The 27133-nt window shown below is 33.8% G+C and overlaps 4 protein-coding genes across 4 annotated transcripts; 1 reads left to right on the top strand and 3 right to left on the bottom strand.

The window, feature by feature from the left end:
- Positions 1-1747: 1747 nt before the first annotated feature.
- Faf (ubiquitin carboxyl-terminal hydrolase-like faf) lies at positions 1748-14227 on the bottom strand. The gene is made up of 30 exons (XM_070674079.1): positions 14101-14227; positions 12754-12966; positions 12411-12675; positions 12043-12268; positions 11833-11967; positions 11601-11757; positions 11190-11513; positions 10781-11038; positions 10577-10675; positions 10229-10503; positions 9953-10154; positions 9479-9808; positions 9031-9365; positions 8726-8966; positions 8503-8640; positions 8141-8419; positions 6301-8054; positions 6023-6196; positions 5814-5955; positions 5383-5687; positions 5065-5315; positions 4812-4987; positions 4546-4742; positions 4343-4470; positions 4083-4249; positions 3722-3984; positions 3396-3625; positions 3122-3324; positions 2751-3043; positions 1748-2517 (listed from the first exon to the last, which is right to left on the bottom strand). The coding sequence occupies exons 2-30, from the start codon at positions 12817-12819 to the stop codon at positions 2370-2372; spliced, it is 7761 nt and encodes a 2586-aa protein (XP_070530180.1). The 5' UTR covers positions 12820-12966; positions 14101-14227; the 3' UTR covers positions 1748-2369.
- A 392-nt stretch (positions 14228-14619) lies between these two features.
- On the bottom strand, positions 14620-19151 carry Eif2a (eukaryotic translation initiation factor 2A). The gene is made up of 12 exons (XM_070674085.1): positions 18986-19151; positions 18159-18422; positions 17972-18071; positions 17614-17789; positions 17416-17504; positions 17193-17343; positions 16928-17098; positions 16625-16799; positions 16349-16518; positions 16169-16264; positions 15927-16102; positions 14620-15830 (listed from the first exon to the last, which is right to left on the bottom strand). Exons 1-12 carry the CDS (start codon positions 19011-19013, stop codon positions 15705-15707), a joined length of 1722 nt encoding a protein of 573 aa, XP_070530186.1. The 5' UTR covers positions 19014-19151; the 3' UTR covers positions 14620-15704.
- Positions 19152-19235: 84 nt separating this feature from the next.
- Positions 19236-22490, top strand: LOC139113154 (tyrosine--tRNA ligase, cytoplasmic-like). The gene is made up of 8 exons (XM_070674087.1): positions 19236-19378; positions 19738-20165; positions 20247-20509; positions 20606-20821; positions 20906-21100; positions 21214-21481; positions 21647-21788; positions 22192-22490. Exons 2-8 carry the CDS (start codon positions 19792-19794, stop codon positions 22303-22305), a joined length of 1572 nt encoding a protein of 523 aa, XP_070530188.1. The 5' UTR covers positions 19236-19378; positions 19738-19791; the 3' UTR covers positions 22306-22490.
- Positions 22491-22589: 99 nt separating this feature from the next.
- On the bottom strand, positions 22590-27048 carry Sccro3 (defective in cullin neddylation 1 domain containing SCCRO3). The gene is made up of 5 exons (XM_070674092.1): positions 26561-27048; positions 26315-26427; positions 25687-25853; positions 25208-25515; positions 22590-25004 (listed from the first exon to the last, which is right to left on the bottom strand). The coding sequence occupies exons 3-5, from the start codon at positions 25769-25771 to the stop codon at positions 24405-24407; spliced, it is 993 nt and encodes a 330-aa protein (XP_070530193.1). The 5' UTR covers positions 25772-25853; positions 26315-26427; positions 26561-27048; the 3' UTR covers positions 22590-24404.
- Positions 27049-27133: the final 85 nt, after the last annotated feature.

Here is a 27133-nt window from a genome sequence, read left to right as displayed (position 1 = left end):
CACAGAAAAATGATATTCCGTCACAATCTTTACCGCCTCTTGCGTACCTCTTTTCTTTCCTTCTTGCATGACAACCAAGCGTTATTTCAATGGCAAAAAAAAATTATATTTATCTATATAAAATAAAAAGAAAAAAAGGTATTCCGCCGACCTATCTGTCACTAATGAGAACAAACGCGCTCGGCTCTCTTATTTCTACCACGTATAAGATAAATGACACTAGTATTCATGACACTTCCAGTTTGTGAACCGTATCTCTCGAAGAATTAAAAAAAAAAAAATTAAAAATTAAAAATAAAGAAAAATGTACAAGTATTGTACATTATATGCTTATTTAGTCGATACAATTAAATATTAAATAATTATAGACTACGTTTCGTTTTAACAAAATGAACTTAGCATACAGTCTGTGTACAAAAACCAGGATTTACAACAGCGTTTTCTCTAAATCTCAATATATAATAGGAATATAATTTTTTTTATCACATATAAAAAGCGGTTGTCTATATGTACATATCTGGGTAAGATTAGGTATCATTATCATTTAACCAATAGAAGCTATTATATAATTTGGTACACTGTTTAACTCGATATTCGATAAATACGAACAATAATAATCAATACGTCATTACTTCCTGGTGTCTTGACATAATCGTTGGTTTTTCGCATGAAATCTTATGTATACACGGCTCGCTCATACCTTGTTACACGCGTAACTTTTTTTTTTTATCTCTTTTTTTTTCCTTGCTAAAGATTACTTTTATATAATATCTATATATAACACACGTTATTTAATAAGTCAAAGCTATGGCCAGTTCATAAATTCGAGGGTCGTTCGGTCGCATAGTCCACGTTCTCTCCTCTAGAATGTTTCTCCGTTAATATATCGGATAATTGCCGCAACGGTGTGCATCCATGATCACTTTCACAATTTTTGCGAAAAGATCACAGCTCTATCAATGAATGAATCGTATCATACAACGATACAAGTATTTGTTTGCTCCATCATCTTTGCGTTTCACTATCACTCGTTTCAATTCTTTTTTCTTCGTGAAAATTTGGGCTTTGAATGAAAACAGTGTTCCGTTTTTTGTTAAGCAGCTGCCGATACATCTGATAACTTGATGTATTTAATATGTACGGGTGTCAGATTAAATTAAAATGACTCGCCTTGTTTTGGGCTTCGAGATACAGTCCAGTCGATCATTCCGTCGACGAAATAATCTTTCATCATATCCCACGCATTTGAACGTAATGCTCTAGTTTCTTCTAAATTTTTTTTTCTCTCTTTTCTTTTCCATAGTCAACTCAACAAGCGAAGTACAAGCAATTAAATTTGAAGCAACAACTTGATTCTTAAATATCTACCTAAAAGTACAATGGGAGTCGCACAATGTCGAAGGCACAACTCTTTCAAATCGGTCGAACTGAAAGAAAGCACAAGAGGCATCATTGGCGTATGTCGAAATTTATCAGCGCAGCAGACTGCCGATAAGTGTCTTTCTTCCAGAATGCTCGAGATTATTAAGTACAAGAAAGATTCTTTTATTGTTGTTAAAAGATTCAATAGCAAAAGCTATGTATACATATATATAGCATAGCTATATATTTTTATATATAAGTTAGAGCATATCTTTTCTTTCGCGATAACCGTGCTTTCTCTGAATGAGATGAGAACGTACTAGCTCATTTTCCCTCTTTGTAATCGTATCTTTCGAACGTTAAAAAGTTCCATTTCACAACTCTCTTCCCTTCTGTTTTTTATTAGTAACAAATTTACATAGGCATACGGAAAATTATGATTTATATTTTCGTCTTCTAATCGGCAGAGAACGGGATTCCATAACATACTACTCGCTATACATTTATACAATCTTACGATATTCCTAAGCTTGAACCCACATGCATTAATCGAGGCAAATAAAGTTCCTAGCTGTACTATTAGTTTATCGCTCAAGAAGAGACAGCGTATTTTTATTCCTTTTTGTCAAACTGTCATTTCTAGGATTGGAAGTCAAATGGTCGTCGGAGAAGATGTACAAACAGATAGTGTTGAGATTAAAGAGAAACTATCGTTGAGAATTGCCTCAGCATGCGTTGATTCACTTTTCAGTCGGAATCATCTTCCATTTCCTCGTGTAATTTGAACATTCATAGCGCGTCATATTATCAAAGAACTACCCACAGTGAAACTAAGAGATTAGCATGAGTTCGTTAAATGATCACTAAAAAAAACAAATCCTCACTTGTTACGTCTGTACATATGCTGCTACCTGTCGCCACCAAGCTGCTGACACAGTAATATCTAAATATCCCGAAATCGTTTCACTGAGGAAGCAACTTGGTAAAACGTCAAAATTTAGCGTTCATTATGGATCCTGGCTGGTATTTTGTGACGACTCACAGTTTTGCGGATTGTGCATTTGAAGCGCTAAATGGGGTGTGTGTACAGGAGAAGGTCCTGGTTGGGGCTGTTGTTCTTCTTGCATTTGTTGAATCACGGTAAAGTCGGGATAACTACAAAAAATAAATAATAACTTTTTAAGAGCAGTCCGCTTATATCCAATAGAAAATAAATTTTTTATTTACGGTTAACGCTATTGAAATATTTTTCAAATAAACGCAAACATTTAATTATAGCATATTTATCTATTTAAATTATAATATAGTTGTAATATACGTCTTTTGCATTTCCAAAAAGTTTAATTGCGATATTTTGTATAAATATTATTAGCTATATTACTACTTACTCCATAGATGCCCATCCTAAGCCTCTGTTACTGCGTCTTTTAGCTCGGACTTGATATGATTTGGATGGATATTTAAAAGTGTGCTGATATTTTTCGGCTTCTTCCGCACAATCTTCGCTTGTATCTTCAACTTCTGGCTCTTCGTCAGGACATAATTCACATGCTCGCTCCAATGTCTTTCTCGCGCTATTACTACGTTCCAAAACATAGCCGTTTGCGGAATCATTAGACTGCGTTGGTGGTGACCAGTTATTGTACGCGTGTGTATAAGGCGCCGTAGAAGCATACGGTCTCTGAAAATAATACATTCATTTGTAATTATCCTAACAATAGTTAAAACGTAACCTAGTAAATTTTTCTTTGTTACATACTTTATCGAGTTCGTCATGAAGCCAATCTATAGCATGACTCCACTTTCTTTTTAACTCTGGACTGTGATGTAAAAGCTGATGCGCTGGTCTGCATTTACTAAAAAGCTGCACCATACATTTAATACATTGATAAGCCCTTTTCTGATAATGATTTTTACTTCTTTGTATCGTTTCAAATAAACCTTCCCGTTCGTCAGGAACTCCTAAAAAGTAAATTTTTCTGTACTGTGGTGTTAACGAGCAAATACGTAAAAAACATTTTATTTAAACTTACCCTTAAGTGCATTATGCACGCGATGTGTTTGCCATGAGTCTTCCATTAATAATATCGCAAGTAACAAATCCGTATGATGCCTCAACTCATGAGTATACGCGAATCCTATTTGCCACAACAGCTCACTAAGTACTGTTCGTGACAAATGTGGATTTTCCCAACAGCAGTATTGCAATAGTTTAACTGTATCTTCAGTTACATTTGCATCCTCAATCAACTTTTTAATATAACTATATCAACAGACAAAATAATTATCAAATTATTTAATATTATATAAAATATTCAGCAAAAAAAAAAAAAAATACAAAGCTTGTACTAATTCTCACCTAGTACGAATGAACAGTATATCAGCTGCTTGCGGTTGAATAGGCATAAGATATTCTGATTGACATGCGGGATCTCCGTATGGATTTGGTAAAGGTTCTCCACGGGGTTGTTGACTCGAGTGCATTTTTGACGATACATCGCAGCATCGTATTAACATGCTAACTACTTGGTGAAGCTTAGTAAGTTCTGGATACTGATATTTTATAGTAGGACCTGGGCCTTCATCGATCGCAACTAACATAAATGTAACTGGTACATTTAGCTGTAAATAACATTAAAAAATTATTCAAATTAAACATACTTAATTTTTAGCACAAAATAATGTTAATGCTCAACGTAATTATGTAATAGAATTATTACCTTAAGCAGTTGCGCCTTTTCGGCAAGACCAAGCGTAGCATATGTATGAAAAAGGGAAAAATAATGGGGAAGATGACGCCCGTGATCCGAAATTTCACGATGTAGCAACGATAGTACCGCGTGTAATAAGTGATCGCTGAGTGTTGCTACTGGATCCAGAAGTATACCTAAAATTATTCACAAATTTAAAGATAAAAATTTTTAGTGTATACTATGTTAGCCACATTACATGATTATTAAATTTATTTCTCAGAACTCACTTGGTGCATTTAAACTGGGAGGAGCACATGGGCCATCTTGTAGAGAAACATGTGCAAGAAATACTAAGATTTTGAGAAAAGCAGTTCGCACCTCCGTACTAGGACAACTCAAGAGATATTCGCAAAATCTATAGAATAGATAACAAATTATTAATATTAAAACGCAACTTTTTTTAATTGCACATTTAGAAAAAATCTGATACCTATGTGGATGATTAAACAGCACTTCGTTGGCGAACCAAGAACGTACGGCTTTACTACTACGTAAATGATGACATACGATATCATACCAGTCCGTTGCTGTACCACGTAATGTTTTTTTGGTATGAAAACCTGTGTAGAAGAGAAATCTTGACGCTAACTGAACCGATAGCATTGCAAGTTCTTCCGCTTCAGGGCTCTATAATACAAAATGTCACGATCATTGACTAGAATTCTGTTATAAAAATATTTATACTGCGATACTTACAAGTTTTTCGTTCATATTTTGTCGATTAATATTATGAGGATTGCAGGATACCAATTTCTTGATAAACTGGAAATATTCAGCACTAAATTGATTTCGATTGTGCATAAATTTTATATTCTGCTTTCGTACACTGTATTCTATCGCTGGTGGCATTTTCATAACTCCTAGTTTCGTATCTAAAAAGCACAAGTGGATAATAAAACGATATATTCGTCGAAATCAATGTCGTACAAAATGTTAGATCGATACTTACACAAGGACAGCTCATTTACACTTTTCATTAGAGAATTTTCTTCTACGTCTAATCTTGTATAAAATAACATATATGCATTCCACCATCGCTTCTGTTTGCGGTAACTCATCCGCTTGAGCATATGATCAAATACTTCTCCTAAATAATCACCGCCAAAGCATTGAGATTTCATCTCTTCCTCTTCTTCCATTTTGCATTCTGTTACATCGCCATCATCAAATTTGTACCACTTTGCCGTACCATCGTTTAGTCTGCAAAATTATTAAATAAAATAATTAAATTTATTACAATTACAAATATTTTATATGTTTAAAATACCTGTGTAGGATGTAGGAATAATAATGGCCACCGCTGGCCTGACCACTGTGAACGACAATGCCGGTCAGTTGATACTTCGTACACGTTCCTTTTACAGATTCCTCGTAATCACAGTCTATAACTTCTCCTTCTAGTTTAGCTAAACCAGAAACAGTGTAGGGCTCCATATCCAGATCTCGTGGAAATTCAAAGTAATCGTTGAATTTTATAGCACATACACGCTCGAAGTCGTACTCAAATCTTTTCAACTGAATTGCTAATATAGGTGGCAGCTTTTTTACGCATAATCTCTTTACTGTTACGACCTAAATAACAGAAAGAAACAAAATCTTTGATCAAATAAAATAGTGCTTGCAATTTGTATAGAATATAAACAATTATTTTCTCTTACAAGATATTTTTTTTACACATTTGTAAAAATTTGATCATACCTTCTTGTTACACTTATCACAATGGTAGGCATCTGCACCCTCAAGTAATTCTCCTTTCACGTATTGCTCAAGAGAATCCAGTAAATTACTGTGATTTCGTATATCCACACTTATCACGCTGAATGGTTCCTCTTTGGAATATCTGAAAATAATGTAATGTGATATTACAGTCTACCGAAAAAAGTGGAATGTAAGAACTAAAAAGGTACCTATGAGGGCAACCTTTGCAGATTTTTTGGTCACTGTACGAGCCACCAAGAATTTTGCCCATTATCTGCTCGTGTCCTAAGGCTTTCAATGCTTCGTCTAGGCTTTCCACCAGACTCATAAAAAATTCTACAGCATCCTGTTGTTCTCTAAGATTTACAGGTTCCCCTTGAAGCCTGTAAAACCCGAATTTTCTTATTAATTATTTAAAATACAAAATGCTAATAAAATCTCGTAAAATTTTTTTATAATTAAAAATTATATATATATTTATGCTTACTTGAAATGCTTCCATAATCCTCTAGGTATATAATATTGTAATTTACTGTAAGCCAAATGTCCAAATATTGCTTGCACTTGTTTTAAAATGCCAATGTTATATTCCTTTCTAGATTCATCGGCACCACATTTTTCTTCATTCGTATCATTATCGTTTGTTTCAATTGTTTGCTCCCCTTCAATTCTCTCCTCGCCGGAAAAATCCTCGTTGAGGTCAGTCGCTGCGCCTTCCGCTGCCAAAAGTCCAACTCTAATGCTCTCCACCATATATAATTGTTGTAATACTGAATTCATGTAGCAAGTTGCCCCTGCATTCTTCAAGCCTACAAAGCCTTTAAGCGGCCTAAGTCCTACAGGCGGTAAATAATCCCACTCCACTAACGGTTCGTCTTTTTCGGAGTAGAACATGTCGGTGAGCATTGTGACTAGAAGTTTCATGTTGGGTACACAGCCTACGCAAAGGCCTACGAGCAAGTCGAACGCAGCGCTTGTTGATTGAGGAGTAGTGCATACCGGACATGCTTGCGACGCGCTGAGTTCGCCGGTATTACGAAGCTGCAGCATGAGGCGAGATGCGGGGAACACAAAATCTTCGACCAGCTCTTTAATCAAGTTAATTCCGTGCTTCTCGTCAGAACCGATCTCGTATTTTTGGTTCGATGGCAGAAAGGCCAGCAATTCTTTCGTTAGACCAAGATGTCCCTCGAGTAAAGCTTCTTCTACCTGACTGTCTCCAGTCTCTTTTACGTTATCCCGAACTTTTTTCAACCAGGCTATTTCGACGTTCAATAATGTTTCAGCAGTCGTGAGGGGGCAACCTGACATATGCGCGAAATTCAACAATCGGCACAAAAGCTGGAAGTATTCGTGGCTCTGTTTTGCATTCTCCATTACAGTACTGTTTAAAACGGTGAAAAGAAGTGTTATAGTGACTAATAGCGTTTGATGACCACCACTGCACCATGTTGATATAAGAAAAAATTGTTCACTAGCAGCAATCCTAATGGCTCTCGATGTACTAAGTAGCACAAGGTCTATCAAGAAAATATGCCATATTTTATCTCTCGATAACGTTTCTAATGCCGATGGATTCAATACAAGGGCGATTGTCAATACTTCAAGTGCTTCTTTGCATACGAGGACGTCGTTATTATCGGGATTTCTTTGTTCTTTTTGGTTGCTCTCGTGCATCGAGTGTAGCACCTCATTCGATGCATTAATGTTATTCAAGTTACTTGTGGATGCGGCCCACGCTAATCTAATTATGGCACGTATAGTAGCCACATCCGGTAATTCCCACGAAAGGGCCTGCACAAAAAGCTGCCGACATCGATCAGCCTCAGGTCCACCGGATAGCATTCGATGCGCTAAATGCTGTGCTAATTTGACTGCTACACTTCTTAACATGTATTCGGTACTTTGATTCGGCACACTTTGAAGAGCCTGTTTCAGTACTGTAACCCGACCGCGATTGTTAATGTGATTGTCGTGATTCTCTGAAGTTCCAGTTTGTTGAACTTCATCCATCACGCAAGCCATCACGTTACCCATCACTGTTAGAAGAAGCTTACATAGTCTCAGCACAGTTAAATACGCAGATCGCTTTGTGGTTTCATCCGCATTTGGTAAAAACTTATTTTTGGTTAGCATATCAAGAATAACACCCGCTTCACCGCTTTTTATGAAATTATACTGAAATTCAAATGCTCTCTCCGACATGGGGTCGAGAGCCGGCATTAACAAAGTGTATAACACCTAAAACAAATAATTTTTTTATTACAACCTAACTGGATTTATTCTTTTAATAGATTATTTAATAGAAATATTTAATGTGCATTTACCTCTAAATTGTATAAAACTTGGCTAGGACTTGCAGTAAAAAATAGAGAATCTACTGTCGTATTCTGCTCATTACAATGATATTGAGAAGGGTTCTGTAAAGCTTCGTCGTCTTTGTAATGGCCAAATAGCCACTGTAATCTTGTTACAGTAAAGGTATCTGGCGGCACTAATTGCAAGAGATTTCGTGCACCATCACGCAATTGCGAGTGCTGAAGAGTGCAGCCAAGATCTGCTAATTGAAAGAAAAATGTCGCATATTGCGATCTTTGTGACATTACCTAAAATAGAATCGCATAATTAGAATAAACTCAACAAGATGCAATATAATTAATTCAACTTATAAATTTTACATTAAACTTACCACACCAGGTAAACTATTTTCTGCTTCTACATTCGGTCCGTCATATGGATGATGCGGAGAACTAGTAGAGCTGTCAGAGCTGCTGTCTGGTGAGCTTGGCATATTGCTATTTACTTGACTGAGTTTTGCAGACAGCAACTATAAACAAAATTCTCATTAATTCTTTATATATTAGACTTTTTTATCCACAATTTTTTTCTATTAATAATTAATTAATACTCACCATTTTATCCCTCAGTGGAATCTGAGAAAGGAGTTTCCTATCATCGGATTGTTCTAGTGACTCCCCATTAATAAATAAATCGAGCTTTACATTCGTTCCGCTTGCTTTGATCCTGCGTAATATTTGACGCCTTAACGAAGCTAAAGTATCATTACTGTGTGTAAAGATATCTATGTCGTCAACATTTCGACCGGGACTTGCAAAACGAATAACAAGTGATAGATGTTTGCCGCGAGCTGCTCTGTAATCAGAATAAATATTACAGTATATAAACTCGAAGCATTTTGACATGTGCAACTATTTACCTATGTAATGGTAATATTTTCCGTTCTCCTGGAAAAGCTGTGTCACACTCATTTATATATTCCTGCAAAACTTTCATAACACGACACATTTTTATGGCTTCCATTTTAATCTTATTTGTCATTTGTTCTTCGCGCTCTTCCTTTCCATCCAAATATACTCTGCTCAAAACAGTCACAGTATCGTAATGAGCTTTCAATCTGTCCATACATTCCGCTATGTAGGTTTCATGAAATGCTAAAACAGATGACTGCAACCGTGGTCCTAAATTAGTGTTCACCTCTTTTAAAAGTTCTATTCCTCTATTTGCAATTTCTTCTGGGCTATTTGTTACTACCTGTAAATAATAAAAATAATCACTGCATAAATATACAAATAAAAAGAATTAAAAAGTTATAAATACTATGAAATTATATATAGCTAAAAAGAAGTAAATATAATACTACATACTCTCCACAAATAATCAGTTCCAATTAAATCCACATCGTCCATGAGAAATGTTCTACGTTTCAATTTCAATTTTCCTTCCTTAGAATTAACAGCTTTAAAAAATCTCTCGTAACATTTAATACCACTTTCTGTAAGCAATGTCGGGTCTAGTTGTAGTATATTGTTTTGAAAAAAATCCTTATTTATTGCTGGGTCCAAATCCGGTTCATCTCCCATAAGTTTGGAAAACCACTTAAAGCATGCTTCACGATCAGAAACAAATACACCCTGCTCAGCTAAACATTGCCAAATTTGTTCCGCTTGATCGGCACATAGCCATAATTGTCCATCCTAAAAAAAATTTTTTTTTATAATAAATTAATAATTAAATAAATTAATTAATAATAAAAATGTTATTTACGTAATATGTAAATCACATTATTCATGTTTTTCACAGAACGTCGTATTTGTTTCATTCTAAGATTTGGGGCATACCTTTAATAAGAAACGCAAGAAATTTAATCTCTCTTGCACTTGCATAATATGATTATACCGGCTATCTGGCATAAAAGTATTTGCGTCAATTTCAGGATTTTCTTTTACCAACTGTCTTACTTTATCCATATAATTCGTTAAGCTATTTGTTACAAGAATTACTACTGAATGTTCACTTTGTAGACGTTCTATTACTTCTTGCCTATATTATAACAATAAAGAACAAAATTAAGGTAGCGATGTATTATATTTACACGTAAATTAATGTTATTATACCTGTAATGTAAATGGTGACTACGTTGACTATGACCTAAGTTGGGATTTGGTTCATAAAGGCAACATATTTCTCGAATTTGTTTCAATGCAGGAAGAGCCCACTTATCGCCATTTTTTAATTCTTCAACACACTTATCTACCCAGATTGCTTTTTGCGCATCTCTTTCTTGCGAACACGAGTAATCGAGAATTTTGACATGAGCATTTAATGCCTGATCCATGATCTCTGTAGGGACTTCGTCAGAGTGTGCCAAAGTCCAGAAGAGTGTTAATACCTGGCAGAAAAATTAATAAAATTATTTGCAAGTTTAAAATATTTAAATATAAAAATCTGTATTTATATCTAACCTTGTGCGCCATAACACCATCTTTATCGTCTTCCGCAAGTCTTCTGATCAGTTCTAATAGCTTTTCCCGTTGTTTCTTATTGGCAGTTCGCCAACTTGTCTACAATATATATATTTATTAATATAAATATTATCTATTTAAGACATGTTAATATATCGTTATATTACGATAAATACGCTAATATCGTTATATTACGATAAATACCTGAAAACACTCAAATAGATGATCAAGCTGTTCGGGACTAAAATCCCAAGCTAATTTAGCTAACAAATCATGAACATTCTTCACAATTGCTTCGTGTTTACCAGCTTGTGCAGCCCAAACAGCATCTAAGTCTTCTAATGTAAGTGCACGTTCTTTTATAATAAAGCGTAAAATTTTTTCCAGTTTCTCTACATATTGCGGCTGATGTAACGAATCTCTCAATACGATTTCCAATACTCCATTGTCTTTAATCCATTTCTACATCACAGTTATTTTTATTTTGCAAAATTCACGTTACATAATATTTGGAAAATATTTAGGTAATAAATATACTTAAATTATTAATGTATAGTTCAAAAAATCGTAAAAAAATATTAGTATAATTAGTTTATTTTTAGACAAAACTTACTGCCATACGTTCTGCTGTAAGCCATTCCTCCTCCTCTGCTATTGTATTACGATGTTGATGATAACTAACACTAGATATTACTTTATTAACTTCATTTAAAGCATTCATTTTTCCATTAAACGAAGAAATTTGTAAGAGTCTCAATATCATTTTCAGTCTCAGTATTTCCAAATTCTTTATCATCTCTTCCTGATGAGGTACGCGTGACACCAAACATTTAGCAGCTTTGATTATGGCTGATATTGCATCATTTTTTGATTCATTTTTCGCCTCTTTCTTCAACTCGTCGTCAGTTAAGTTATTCAAAATAAGAGGTACCATTTCCTGTAATATAGCATAATAATTTCCTTTGCATAATTCTTCATTAAAAAATTAATATATATAATAATAATAAATCGAGACTGTACTTACAACAATAGGCATCAGATATTTAACTATTGTATGAACTGTTAATAGTTCGTAACACAAACCAAAGGGTCTGATTAAAGCATAAATAACTGGCACTGTTAAATTACGTCCGCTCTGAAATCTCGAAAGTAAAATTTCAAATCCATTGAGACTCCCGAATCTAAAGTAAAAAATTATGTTAATGTATACCACGGTAAAAATAAAATTTGCACAAATATAAAACATGATAAATAACCTGTTTATAAGATCTACTAGCCAACCACGAGGAGCTCGTGAGTCAGATGGTGGGCGAGCATAAAGTTCCTCATCAGGAATATCACTACCAGGAGGAACAGTTTCTGAAACTCTTATTGCGTTTACTGTATGAAACCTAAAAAGAATTAAACAATTTATAATAATTATAAACAAAATTTATACAATTTCCAATAACGCCATATTCACTCACTTATTACTAGGATTAAAAACCATGGCCAGCAAATCAAGTAGAGGAAACCAGTCCTCATCTAATTTTAGGACACATAGTTCCACCAAACGTGCACAGTTAGTATTAATACAATTGTGAATATTTAATTTCCAACTGTTTACTGCATCATCTGTTAATATCTTGGTAAATGAGATTGTGAGACCTTCTCGAAAAAAGCGTTGACACGCTTCACTTTGTACATCAATTCCTACAATATAATAAACGTTAAATTATCGTGTTTTATAAATACAAAATAAATGCTCCTATATAAATATTTTGCCATAAAATAATTTTCTAACGTGCACATAAAAACAAGCAATTATCTTAAAATATTATAAACCATATTTAACCTTTTTTACAAAGTTCGATACTGGCTTGTAACAGGCACTCTAATTCTTGTTCGGGTAGAACTGGTACAACCCATCGTGGACTAGATATCTTCTCATGAAGCATATTAAGTTTGAAAATAGGAAACTCAGGCTCTTCATGAAGCTGGTTGCTATCTTCTACCGTAGTGACAGCTTCACTGTTACATTCTGTTTGTACCACATTCTCAGTGAGTTGAAGTCCTGACATTGTGTCAGCCAATTGTTGTGGACCTGGTGGACTGTGCATCTGTGCAAACATTTTTCTTTTTTGTTTAAACTGTTTTCTACATCCATACTGCTCTTACTAGCTTTCAATTTCATATACCTGTGTATTTTGTTGGCTGTCAGGAGGGTCTATGCCAACTCCCTGGCCCCTAGTGGCAATCGTCATTTTATATGTTCTTTGTTATGCCTTAATTGTCTCAATATCTCTTGGTCCAATGATTACACCACCAATAACAAGCATCCAGCTTATATACTGACATTAAATATAATTATATCCTAAAGGCCTTGTTTTAATAAACTATACCTACATTATCTGTAACAAAGAAAAGAGATCTTAGCTTGTCATTTATTAAACACTAAAAAATAATATAAGTAAATATCGACATTTTCAATAGTGTAAATAAATTAATAATAATTATTAAATTTTATTTATAAACAAAGCACACTAAATTTAAATTTATCTCAGCAATGCAAAAGCACTGTTTAAAATATATATATTTTTTTTTTTTTCAAGGAAGTCACAATAAATAACAATTAGTAAGTCAAAGCACAACCGGCAAGACAATGTACTCAGAGACCGATGTAATCGTTAACATTGTCAAGAGAATCTCAGTATTCGCATCTTTAATGCGTAAATTAACGCAATTCGAATACTAGCGGTGAGAGGAATTTCTCGATCAGATTTGTCAGGATTGAATACATGCAACGGGTACGGAGCCTCGTCGAGCGAATCCGTATTAACGGGCGTTCTAACAGCGTGAGCCGCAGCAGCACGCGGACGAAACGAGCAATGAAGGAACAAGAGCGGGCATTGTAAAAGTTACTTTTAGGCTCGCGCGACACGATTTCCGGCCGCCGTCGGCCTCGTCAAGCGCACGGCAGGCTGTCAACGTCGCTGGAAAGCCGACGACAAGGGAGCGGCCGACGGGAGATGCCGGTCGACGGAAGGCACGTCGAAGGCGAGATGCGTGCCCAAAAAAATCGACGGCCCAGCCACGTTGCGACGAGATATACTGGGCGCCGTCGAGATCGGCGTGGACCGCTGGCCGATCGGCGGACAACGGGCGATTCCGTCAACGACTCCCGACTCCGCCGCGTTCGACAGACCGCCGCCAAGAAACCTCGCCGATTCCGGCAACCCGGATAATGGGCGATGAGCAAAAGACGATGAACGACGGCGACCGCGCGGCTCTCTACCTACGTTACGACCGAGCGATCCTCGCGGTCCCAGGCAGCGCCTATTTTCGCCCCGTTCGCTGCGACCGGGCTACCTCTCCGGACAAAATGGCGACCATCCTAACGATTGGCACTGCCGTGTATTAACAAAAGCGCCGATATTTTGGGCCGATCAGCCGGCCGCGGTCACGCGTACGCGTCACACCGCGCGGACGATCGATCCAGGTCGCAGACGACTCGCACGGACGACTTCCACCACCGGGGAACGCACCTTTACATAGTAAACGTTGTAGAAATTCGTGTGTTGGACTTTTTTGACGTGACGTTACGGAACTCAACTGGCAAAATCTGTAAACACGACTACCGCGGCGCTGCGGTGCGCTCGCCCGTGCGACGACGTGCGCGTACAACAGGGTGACGAGCGACGTACTCGATTGGCTCGTCTGTCGTTGCTGCACGTCGCTATACGTCGCCACCACTAATGCCGGTAAAATTTAATTTTATTATTTCTTACGACATCAATCATACATATAGTTTTCGAGAGAGAAATAAAAGATAAACGGGAAATACGAAAATTTAAAGACTATTTTAATCGAATTTTAATCAGTTTCGTTAATTTAATTATAAAAACTGATTACTATAAATATTCTAGCTGAAAATTTCTGATACTATTTTGTATTAAAATTCCTGTCGCGAATATAAATATTATTTTGTATATTAACTATGTAATACATTTTTGAGATATTTATTTTATTTAAACAGATAGGACATATTTCATTAATAGCCGATCAACAATTTCTTTAGGAATTTATTTCCATAAATCTCATTTCACTGTACATAACATTTATAATTACTTATCCCGTTTATATTATAATGGATTCTTATTAACACCACATTTTTATATCTTCTTTAAGTGCAGCTTAATTCTTGAACAAACTTTGTCATTTTGATGAAAATTATTCAATGCTTTTTATTTATACTTAGTAATACATTATACTAATTATTACTTATATGTATTCCTGTTGAAAGCTACAGAAACAATATACTCTATTGTGGATATAATAAAAAAAAATTGTCACTTGGATTATTAAAAAATACCGCGTATAAGTAAGAACAAGTAGCTTTAGAATATAACAAAAAATATTTGTTAAAACATTTTTTAAATATACAAAAATTGTTTTTTTAGCAGTTCTTAATAATCGATATTTTCATTTAAACAAGACAATTTTGGGTTACAAGAGATTACAGTAGATAATGCATAGAATGACAAAATACTTAAATGCAAACTCTATTACTGCACTATAAATATTTGTAACATAAAAAATTTCTGAAATTAATTTCTCAAAAAAGATAAAATAGAAATTAATCTATAAGAACAATATTACATTCTTATATTGTCAAAAAAAGTATAAATTTTTAACCACAACAGTAAATAGCTTTTGACTAATTAAAAAGCATCATTAATCTAAATAGTAATAATATTTGAACGCACATAAGTTTAAGATTTTTTAAATTAAGATTGGTAATAGAAGTTGTAGTTACTCTTTATCATATTTGAATTTATATCAGTAACAAAATCAGGAAGTACATACGTAATTTTCTAATAATACTAAATACAGTACTATTAGCAAAATTCTTTGTTAATAAAAATTTAAATCTAATTTTATTTATGCGTACAAACACAGTTTTTGAATTTAATATTCATTGATTTGTTTAAAGAGATTCAGACTCGATTTTATTCAAAAATTTTCATAGTTGCTGTTTTTTTTAAATTGCACAGATTGACAATTTAATTTTCCGTGAGTGTCTCTGGCAATCGTTTATTTAAAAAAAAAAATATTATTTTATCATAGCTTATACTGCTCGAATAATTTATCATAAAGTAAGCTCTTCAAGTTCTTTTAGTAATTCATCTTCCTTTTTAATCTTGTCTAATTGATTAATTTCTAATTGTTTTCCAGCCTTTAATTGTTCTTTCAATTTAGAAATTTGATCTAATTTCTGCGATATAAAACAAAATCGTTAATGTAAATCATTAATAATAATACAAGTAAAAGAAAAAAAAATATCTATTACGTATTTGAATAATATACTTACGCTAGTTATTTTCTTTATTTTTTTATTTTTTTCAGGATCGTTGGTTAATTCTATTTTTAAGGCTGTTGCATTTGTTACATGTTCATTGGCAGTAGAATTATTAGACTCCAATTCTTTTTTAGCTTTTTTTGCTTCTCGATTTTTCTTCATTTTCAATGCAGCTTTTGATGGATTAGCTAAAAATTAATTTGAAAAAATTAACAAATAAAAAAATCTTTTTTTATATACATCTGTATACTTACATTCAGTTGATTTAGAAGGCGCCTCGAGATCATCGTGCAATTTAAATGTAATATTTTGTCCCCTAGCACATGGCGGTCTATATGCTTCTTTGGGTGCTAGAAATATATAATCATTATATCATTAAAAAAAATATATTTATAAAATTTTAATATTAAAGTATTTATAAAAATATTTGTTACCTTGCGACTGATTATCATTAGTAACAATACCATCAACAGCTTTATAACGAATAGGTTTTTGCGAAAAAGTATTTAAAGGGAAATTTTGCCATACTACTTCCCAAAGTTCTTCTTGATTATTCCATGGTCGTTCATATATTAGCGAACCGGTATAATGCCAAATTTTAAATCTAGTAATTTAACATATATATATATATATATTTTACAATAAATAAATGTACTTTAATGTACTTTAGTTTAAGCAGGCATAATAATTTTTACTATACATCTATTTACCCATTAGTAATTCGTAATCTAGGTGACGTAGTTGCAGTCATAAAATGTTCACCATCTGGTGACCATCGTAACAGTGTAGTATCTGGCGCATCAGTTTTAGCAATAATTTTTTTATTAATAACATCCCATAATTCAATGCCACTCCTAAGATTGCCAAATCCAGCCAAAAGCAATAGTACACAGTAGTCAAGGAAATTAATGCATACTTAAACAATTTATAACTCTTAAATTATATTGATATTATTTAATTAGTGAAATTAGCATATCGAAATTTATGAATTAAAAAAAGTAGTAAAAGGATATTGTTGCCGTGTGGATTGTAATATATACTATTTCTATATAACATGCCGAACTCAAAAACAGCTTCACATTTACAATTAAACAACGTTGTTTTAGATGGCATAAAACCATATGTCACACAGAATTCTGTATTTCTAGGAGACCATTCTACTGCATGTATAGGACCTTCTTTACCTAATCAAAGAAATTTCTGTTACGATATTGTTTTAAAATTTGTCATCTATTCTAAACTTTTATAAAAAAAAATAACAGTTTAACTTAAACTTACTGAGCGTAACCATAGCAGTTTCCCCTTTTGTATTAAGATGATGCAATGTCTGCTTTCCATAATATGACGCGCCAGTTTTATCAACTTCTGTATTCGTCATTAATAAAACGTTTGTTCCACATTGATTCCAATAGATATCAACTTTGTCGGCCTAATAGACGATAATTTATTAAAATTAAAAAATATAATAAAATTTAATAATTAAAATATGTCTAAAATGTACTTGGAAAAAGCTTTTGCTTGCAATTGCTTCTTGAATCTCAAAGTTTGGATATTTAAATAATCTCCCAAAAGAAGGTTGTCCAGAGCTTCCTAAAATTATATCAAAAAGCATTTTATTTAAATATGTAGGTTTATTAAATTAGTTGAGATTATTGCATTTCAATTAATATTATACTATAAAAAATACATATATAATTACCTGGCATATGGCAAAGGATGTGATAGGGAGCTTGATTAGGTGCTATACTAAATTTTGCAATGTTTCCTTTACCTATTTTATGCACATATCTATCAAAGTTGTTACTTTCATATATAAAAACATTTCCATTTTTTAATATTCCATAGAAAGTTTCATCACTGGACCACTGTGGTTCCCTATTTTTCAAATATATTATTTTAATAAGTTGTATGTACATACATAATAATAACAAAACTATCAATTGCTACATGAAATTATTTAATTACTATCATTACTTCAGCTATTAATAAAAAAATTTTAAAGTTAAACAAAAATTTTAATTAATTAATTTAAAAAATGAGAATGTGCAATATATTACCAATCTACCATCCTTTTTTGTACAAGATGCTGAATTAGTTCACCACTTTTAACCTTCCACATATTAAAATTTTCTGATCCCTGAGGTTTTTCTTTTGTTACTGAAATTAAAACAATATTTCTGATTATAGATATAATAAAATTAATAGAATCTTATTTGAATTCTCAAATAATTTTGTATTAATTACCAAAGGATGGTTCCCAAGATGCTAGGTAAGTGCTATAACTAGAGAATTTAAGAGCACATATTTTAGGTCTTTCAATTTCTGTAACAATTTGCCATGTCTCACATGATACAATTTTAACCTTAGATGCATTAGACCAGGCAAAGTATTGTCCATCTGGACTGAAGACCATGGCTTTGCAATTTTTGTTGTCATCTTTGGGAAATGTTTTAACTGGTTCATAGGATGGTGGACCATATGAAAGATTTATACCATTGGACCCTCTTGCTAAAAAAATACATCAGTCCTCTCATATACTATATCAAAATCTTATAAATTTCTCTATCACTTAACATATTAGAAAATTTAATGTATATTAGACAATGTATTTTAAGGATTTATTTTGTCAATCAAGTCAAACAGGAAAATCGTTACTAAAAGTACTGGTAGATCTCTAAAAAACGTATTTGGCAATATTTTAATATTTAATTTTTTCTAGAGTTATTGCCCTTGCAAACCTCCTATTGACAGTGACGTTTGACAGCATATACGTCAACAGTTTAAAGTTAGGACGCGGAATTTTGCAGGTTTATTTCGCGGCACGCTTAAATAATTCGCGAAGCACCGAACGTCGTCATTATTGCAAATAATCTCGAGGTGTTTAATATCACGAAACACGCATGTTGTGCACGCGTTCGGCAGCGATTATAGCAATGTGGTAGTGAGTACTCTAAGGTGCCATCGGACATTCGTTTCTGTAGCAGCGTGTATTTCCTGGAGGCGAGTCGCAACTCAACGAACAGTCTCATGTATCCGCGTTGAACACCCGAAAAGAAAATGTAAATGCTTACCAGCGACGCAGGGTACGGGTGAAGCCATTTTACCACCGTCACCATGTGGCGCTCACGATCCGTGCCGTAACCCGTACTGCCTGTAGTCAACCGCTTCCGGACCTTGTGGCGCCGAGATTGCCGAGAAATCCGAGAATCGATCAACTTGACACTCTACTTCAGTCAGTTCAATTGCATTAAAATAAAGCTTATAACACAATGCGAAAGAACAAATGATAGAAATAAGAGATCCGATTGGTTGAATCAGAACTGTAAAGGCTTTAGTATTAGGTCAGGATAATGGGAGTATTATCCTTGAGGTGGGGACTGGTGTTATAAATAGGTAGACACGAGGAAAAGGAAAGGAGCAGAAAGAAGTGTGTGCGTGTTCTGCTACGTGCTGCTACTGAAAAGGTTAGATTGTACCATATTTATGAGAAAAATATTTTAAAATAAGTTCTAAGCATGAGATTATTTGTAAAAATGTGTTTCTGAAATTGTTTGATTTAAACTCGTCGCATGATATATAGTCGCAAGAATACCAAAGAGGAATTACGAACATTAAATTTCACATATGACATTTTAGATTATTTCGTATCAAAATTATATTAAACAATTTTAATAGAAATCTTTAATATAAAAAGATTTTAATTAACAAATTACCTTATTTAATTGTTTCGCTTTAAAGGACGTTAGAGCAAAAAGAGTAATGAGGCAATTTTAATAGAAATTTTTAATATAAAAGAATGTTAATTAGAGTTATATTTATTTAGATTGTTGCGAACAATAGTCAAAATAATAGTCAAAACGAACAAAGGAGAGTAAAAATGGCTTTGACGTGGTCCGACAAGTATAAGCTCATTACCAGAAATTTAGCAGAATGGCTAGGAGACGAAAAACTGAAGAATATCTTGAAAGAACGTGATTTGAAGCTGTATTGGGGTACCGCTACAACAGGAAAGCCTCATATTGGCTATTTTGCTCCTATGTCCAAAATAGCTGATTTTTTACGGGCTAAAACTGAGGTGATAATTCTCTTTGCTGATCTTCATGCCTATTTAGATAATATGAAAGCACCATGGGAGCTTTTGGAGCTTCGTACTCAATACTACGAAGCTGTAATAAAAGCGATGTTGAAATCAATCGATGTACCATTAGATAATTTAAAATTCATTAAAGGCACAGACTACCAGTTGTCAAAGTAATTATTATTGGATTATTTATTTTATATTTTATCGATATAATATTACAAATAATTAAAAAAATAGTCGTTCTTTTTAAGGGAATACACGTTGGATGTATATCGTATGACGTCGTTGGTGACAGAACACGATGCGAAGAAAGCAGGTGCAGAAGTCGTTAAGCAAGTCTCTAATCCGCTGCTATCGGGTCTTCTCTACCCAAGTTTACAAGCACTCGATGAGCAACATTTGAAGGTGGACGCGCAATTTGGTGGTGTTGATCAGAGAAAAATCTTTACTTTCGCAGAGAAATATCTACCGATGTTGGGTTACGAAAAACGCATTCACTTAATGAATCCGATGAGTCAGTATTAAAAAAATTAGAATTTTGCCGAAATTGGGCGTATACCAATTAATAACGCAATAATTTTTAATTCTTTCCCATTTATTTTTTTTTCAGTCCCTGGTTTGGCAGGCGCTAAAATGTCTTCATCCGAAGACGATTCCAAAATCGATCTATTAGATAACCCTGCAGCAGTAAAAAAGAAGTTGAAGAAAGCATTCTGTGAACCCGGGAATATCACAGATAACGGAGTTTTAGCATTTTCTAAACATATTATATTTCCATTATTTAAAGACGGTGAAACTTTTAATGTATCAAGAACTACTGAATTTGGTATATGATTCTTTTATTAAGATAGATTTATGAGAAAGAAAAATATTTTTTAATAATTTTTGTTTTATTTTCGTACTTTTGTAGGTGGTGATGTATCTTTTTCTGACTACAATGATTTAGAAGCTGCTTTTGCAAATCAAGAAATACATCCTGGTGATTTAAAAAATGCTATAGAAGTGTACATAAACAAACTTCTTGATCCAATAAGAAAGGAATTCGAAACAAATTCAAAATTGAAATTGCTCGCTAGCAAAGCATATCCTCCTCCGCAAAAACAAAGTAATATAGTTTTATATATATTTAACAGTGGAATTACATCTGTTACCGTTAAAAAAAATATACAAAGTATAGAATAACTTTGTATTTTAAACGTTAATTTTAATATTTTTTAGAAGCTGTAGAGGCGGAAATTACCCCTGCAAGATTAGATATCCGCGTAGGTAAAATAGTTGAAGTGAAGAGACATCCTGATGCAGACTCGTTATATGTAGAGAAAATAGATGTAGGTGAATCAAGCGGTCCACGTACCATAGTCAGTGGCTTAGTTAATTTTGTACCTTTGAATGAAATGGAAAACAGGATGGTAATAGTTCTTGCAAATTTGAAACCAGCAAATCTCAGGGGAATCTCATCACACGGAATGGTTCTTTGTGCTTCAGTGTAAGTTCATTTATAATATATACAAGGTGTCTCAAACAACATTTTGCTCTCAAAAACTGGGTAGAAAATGGATAGGTGGAATCACCGAGCAACAATAATCGAGCTTTTTAGATATTAAAAACAAGATAATAAATTTATTGTATAAAAATAATTTGTTTTGTACAGTGAAGAACCATCTAGGCAAGTTGAACCTTTAAGACCTCCTGCAAATAGTATGCCTGGCGACAAAATTGTTATCGAAGGATACGAAAACGGAATTGCGGATGATGTATTAAATCCAAAGAAGAAAGTGTGGGAAAAGTTGCAGGTATGTTTAAAAACCAATTAGTTGACTTGTTATCGGTATACATAGGTAGTACGCTGAAAGGCAGATATAGCGACGACAGCTAGCGAACGTGACTTTAGCGTCGTGTGCGTCGAGTTTCACATGTAGTACCGCATGTATATACCGCGCCGGCCGGATTGCCGATGACTGATTTCTCCCCGTTCTCTCCTCTCATCCGCTGCCTCTGCCGCCTAAGATTACGTACGCTAGCCGCTGTCGCCGCAGAAAATGCTATATCTGCCGTTCGGTGTACGCATATGGGTAGCATTAGCGTTCGCGAGTTTTATGAATAGTGAGCAACAGTGAGTCGTTTGCACTGTGTTATAATAGTTTATTTAACATTAGGTATAAATCCAAATATATTATAATCAGGTAATGTTATTAGGTGGATCTTATGGTGAATGGAAATAGTGTAGCTTGTTGGAGCGGAAATCCATTACTCACTTCTACGGGCGGCAAGATAATATGTGATACATTAAAAAATGTTTCGATTAAATAATGCATTTCTATCTTTTACTATATTAATTTTTTCTGGCTAAGAATGTTTAACTATTGTTTATACTTTGGTATTTTTCATATTTTTTTAAACATTTAATAAACAGCACATAAAACAAATGTACGAATAATCAAGAAATTTAAACTGAACTGTAATGCATAGATTTAATAAACAATTGCATTTATAAATTGTTAATTTTTAATTAAATTGGATTTAAGGAAACTAGGGATATTACGGCATCGACACACCTCACGCCCGCAACCATACTGCAATAATCGAATCACAAATTTAAATGATAAAGAAAAATTTTATTCCCAAATTCTCAGTTTTTAAATGTAAAATTACATCTTCAGCATTTTGTGAACAAAATTTAAAAATAATTTTTTTAGAATATCTACAAAAATTATTTCTATAACGATTTTATTTCGAAAAAATATTATTTTTTATGTAATAAAATTTTTTTAATTTATTTTGACTTGTCAAATAATTTCTATAGTATAAATCTGCGAAAATTTAATGTAATTTGATCTTTCTTTCTTTATCCGTTTTAATAACATGATCATAATAACAACGTAATATTTTACATATTGAACAATTTAACATGTAAACCGAAAATAATCTTTACAGCTGCTTTAAATTTCAAAGAAAAATACAATATAAATTGTTATATCTATCTACACAACATTGTTGTATTTGTGAATTAAAAATTAATATTCTAATTTATTAGATCAATAGTATAATTCGTTACATAATATATAGTTCATTATCTTTTCCTATGCATATATAAATATAATTCAATATACAAATGATATTGGCAATATTTCAGCTTTTTCTTTTTAAAGCTGTAATTTATTCATCACTGTATCAAAATTTTATAATCTTGTATTTTTTTTGTTTATTTTATATATTTAATTTAAAAATACACTGTTTATATGTATATATATACACAGTGCGTATACACAGTGTATACATATATATACATATATATATATATATATATTTAACACAATTGCATCGGAGTGTTATCCGGGCTGCACTTGAATATTTCCGATATTACTGTAAATATTAAAAATCTGTGGTACCTATATGTGATGTAAGCTACAAACTTTCAGTATTAGCAGTAAATATTGGAGCACCGTCACAATATGCATTTGTAAAAAAAAAATGACGATGTATTTGTAAAAGCATCGGTATGCATACTCCAATGCAAATGTGTTAATGAAAAAAGCACAGTAGTCTTACGCAATTATTTGTATGCGTTCTAAGGTTCTCCATAAAATAATAACTTTCGTAAGATGGATAGGAATCTATTTGATATCGCACGTTCATGTAGCTGACCACAATAAATAAGCACAAATATATCTCGATACGATTATATATCATGCTCAATATTAAAAGCAATTGTATCATTAATTGCATAGAACATGACATATATACTGGATATATATCATTATGGTCAAAGTGTAAAAATACAACTTTGATAATTAATGTGCCTTGTTCATATAAAACAAATACATACATGTATATAACATGTAATATACTATTAGCACATTAAAATTTGTAGTATAGAGATTTCTCTATGCATATTCACGCATTTACGTTTGTGCACTCTTTCTCTCTCTCTCAAAGACACGCTCACGCGCATAAATGCACGCATGCAATTAAATATTACGCAAAATAAGCTATATTTACATTAGAAAATATAATACCAAATACAAATAAAATGACGCAATAACAAACAAATTAAAAAAATGTAATATATACAGAGTGTCCCATAGTAAACGGATACTTTTTCGGGAGTAAGTAGAACTTATTGAGACAAAAAGAAAAGTTTTATGCCGTTTTACATTTTTCACCTCTCGTCTCGATAAGTTCTATTTACTTCCAAAAAAGTGTTCATTTACTATGGGACATCCTGTGTAATAATATTAATAATGATGAATGATCAAGAGTATCACTTTCTTGATCATATCAATAGAAATAAAATATTGATTGCAGGATAATATCACATAATCCTGTTCAAGTCAGATTTAAGATACCGATTTTTTTTTATTTTACATTACTTTAATTTTCTTTCTTTTTCTTTGTTTTAGTACAAGAAATTAAGCTTTATCGATAGAAGTATCTTTCATAATGTCATCTTTAGGAATATTTTGGTTCATTTGGTCATTTTCATACTCTACAAAGTCATCGAACAAGCTTGGCCACGCTTCCGCATCGTCATAAACACCAAGGTCGTCTCCGATGCTTTCGGCAAAATTCAAAAACATATTCCAGGTATCTCTAGGTATCCCCCGTACGTGATGACATTCAAGAAAGTTGAGCCACTTCGTTAAGAGCGGAGGTTCACGTATCGTGAAAACGAGTCTCCAAAGGTCGATCGCCATATCGGCTGGTAGAATTCTTTGGCCAGAAGTAACATCAAGGCCAAATCGGAATGTGAATCGATAGAGATCCTTGAACAAATCACTATTGATCGTCAGCTCTTGAACGATCTCAGGCAACCGTGCCTGTATGCCACGTATACTATCGACCTTCATCGCTCTTAATCCCGTGACAAATTCTTGACGCGTAAATTGGCACATTTGCTCAGCGTTTAATTTCCATGCGAGCACAAGCACTTTAAATTCATCGGGTGATAATTGTAAATCATCACAGAGTCTTTCTATACCGTCAGCTAATATTACGTCTTCGTGAGAATCCTTAAAAGTAAAAATAAAGTATATTATTCCTTTCATCTAATTATATTATTAATTTTTTTATCTTAATGTAATTTTATATAATTTTAAGTTATAAAGCAGTTTTTTGCTAAAATTATCCTCAATTTTTTTTACGATGACGAATTTTTTATGCATATCTTTAAATAAAAATCAAAGCATATTTTTTTACATGATATCGATCATACCTTGTAGTGGTCGAAAAGGGCATTTAGTTTGCTCTCCGATGGTTCTTTTTGCTGCCTAGCTTCAGTATTTAAATTAAGACCTGACGATGTACTGGATCGACCCAATGGTTGTAATCGCGCGTAGAATCCTCGTGACAAGCGCAGATTATTTTGTGCATTAGGAATTGATCCGCAATTATCCGAGCCTACGTTATTAAACGCAGGTATTATGCTTGTGGACTTTCTGTTCCCATTTACATGCGTTTCAGGCACAAAAGAATCGGATTGGTGGCAAGAATTCGGAAACAAACCTCTAAGTTCCATAGTTTCTATAAAAAATACAAAGCATTGAAAGTTTACACATTTTTACATACACGAAATTTATAGTGTTTCCAAACAGGTGGTGTAAGTAAGCTAAAAGGTAGTGAATTTACGCGAAAAAGTTACAAATATAGAGCGACATTGTTTCTATGAAAAAGCTATAATTGTAATTAATTTACCGTCTTTATGTTCCAATACATTCGATTGATCAGTGCTAGTTGATGGTGGAAGTGGCACCTTAAAGCACGAAAAACAGTTTCCCATTGATGCTGACCGTACTTGACATCAAAGATGATTATGCCACGCATCAGTAATTCAGTCTTACATTGGCAGTCTTGATGGAAAGCTAAAAAATGATGTAACGTTTTACCTTAGTACTTTTGTAATTTACATATAAAATAAATAATCCGACAAGAAGGAATAAATATATAGTATAACGCCGCCACCTTAGATTTTCTTCAAATTTAAAAAATATGTTTATTTTAATGTCTTTTAATTTTCCTGAGAAGGAAAATCGTCGCTCAATTCTTCATTTTTATTAAAAATTTTTTTTATGTGTATGTATAAAGTAGGGAAACGTTATTTCCGCACGCGCGATAATTTTAAAGTCATAAATTTGAAATTTTTTTATTTACCGACGTTAAAAAATTTTTTTATAAAAAAAAAAAGAATTGAGCAACGATTTTTTTTCTCAGGAAAGTTTAAAGATATTAAAACAAACACATTTTCCAAATTTGAAGATAATCCAAAGTGGGGGCGTTATATTATATATTTATCGAAATAAAGTATAAACTTAAATAATGATACCTTATTGTTACGTATCTGTTGTAAATTATTGGTCAACCTATGGGCGTTGGATAATAATCTCAAGCAAGATTCATTACGAGTCGATGTATTGCCTCGTCCACACTCATTGATTCCTTAGGTAAAGAAAAAAACGGAGAAGATGCGTTCACTGTTGTTTGTTCTCCGAGAAAATTATCTTCCCTCAACAGAGAACAGAAGAGAGAGGGACAGACTAACGACAGAAAGTCGCCGTGTTATTCTTCATACCCGCGAACATGTTTCCCAGTCGACGACGGAGGTGGTGGAGTCTGGCAGCCGAGCTTGCATCATTTGCAAGAACGTCGTACTCCTGTGGGACGGTGCAACAACGTCGACAATGCTAGCGGAGATGATTTCATTCCAGGCGCGTGGAATTCTCAGCGACTGGTGGTCGCGGTCGCAGCGGTCGCAGCAGTCGCGGCGGTCGCAACGGTCGCAACACTCACAGCAGTCGCGGCGGTCGACGCAACCGCAACGACTTAACCAACAATCATCGACAAGACGCCTGCGACGGTACTGGCAGTACTAGTACGTCTGGTCTGGTACGGGGCTTAGCACTTTGGCGATGTCGCGTTCACCAACAGTACCATCACCATCGCGAGCGACCGCTCCAGGTCAGCCAGGTGTCTGATCACTTGATCAGTCGGATGAACCGAAGGCTTTTTTTTCCAGCTGAACCTTGGTCCGTTTATTTAAGATGTACCTTTGAACTAATGCATTCGAGTGAAACATATTTTCAGAAGTGCAGGAAAAACGAACGAACTTTTGCTTGCACTAATGCAGTGTTACCAGTAACCATTG

Source organism: Cardiocondyla obscurior, linkage group LG02 (genome assembly GCF_019399895.1).
Source record: "Cardiocondyla obscurior isolate alpha-2009 linkage group LG02, Cobs3.1, whole genome shotgun sequence".
Taxonomy (NCBI): domain Eukaryota; kingdom Metazoa; phylum Arthropoda; class Insecta; order Hymenoptera; family Formicidae; genus Cardiocondyla; species Cardiocondyla obscurior.
This window is presented reverse-complemented; position numbering and strand designations above follow the sequence as displayed.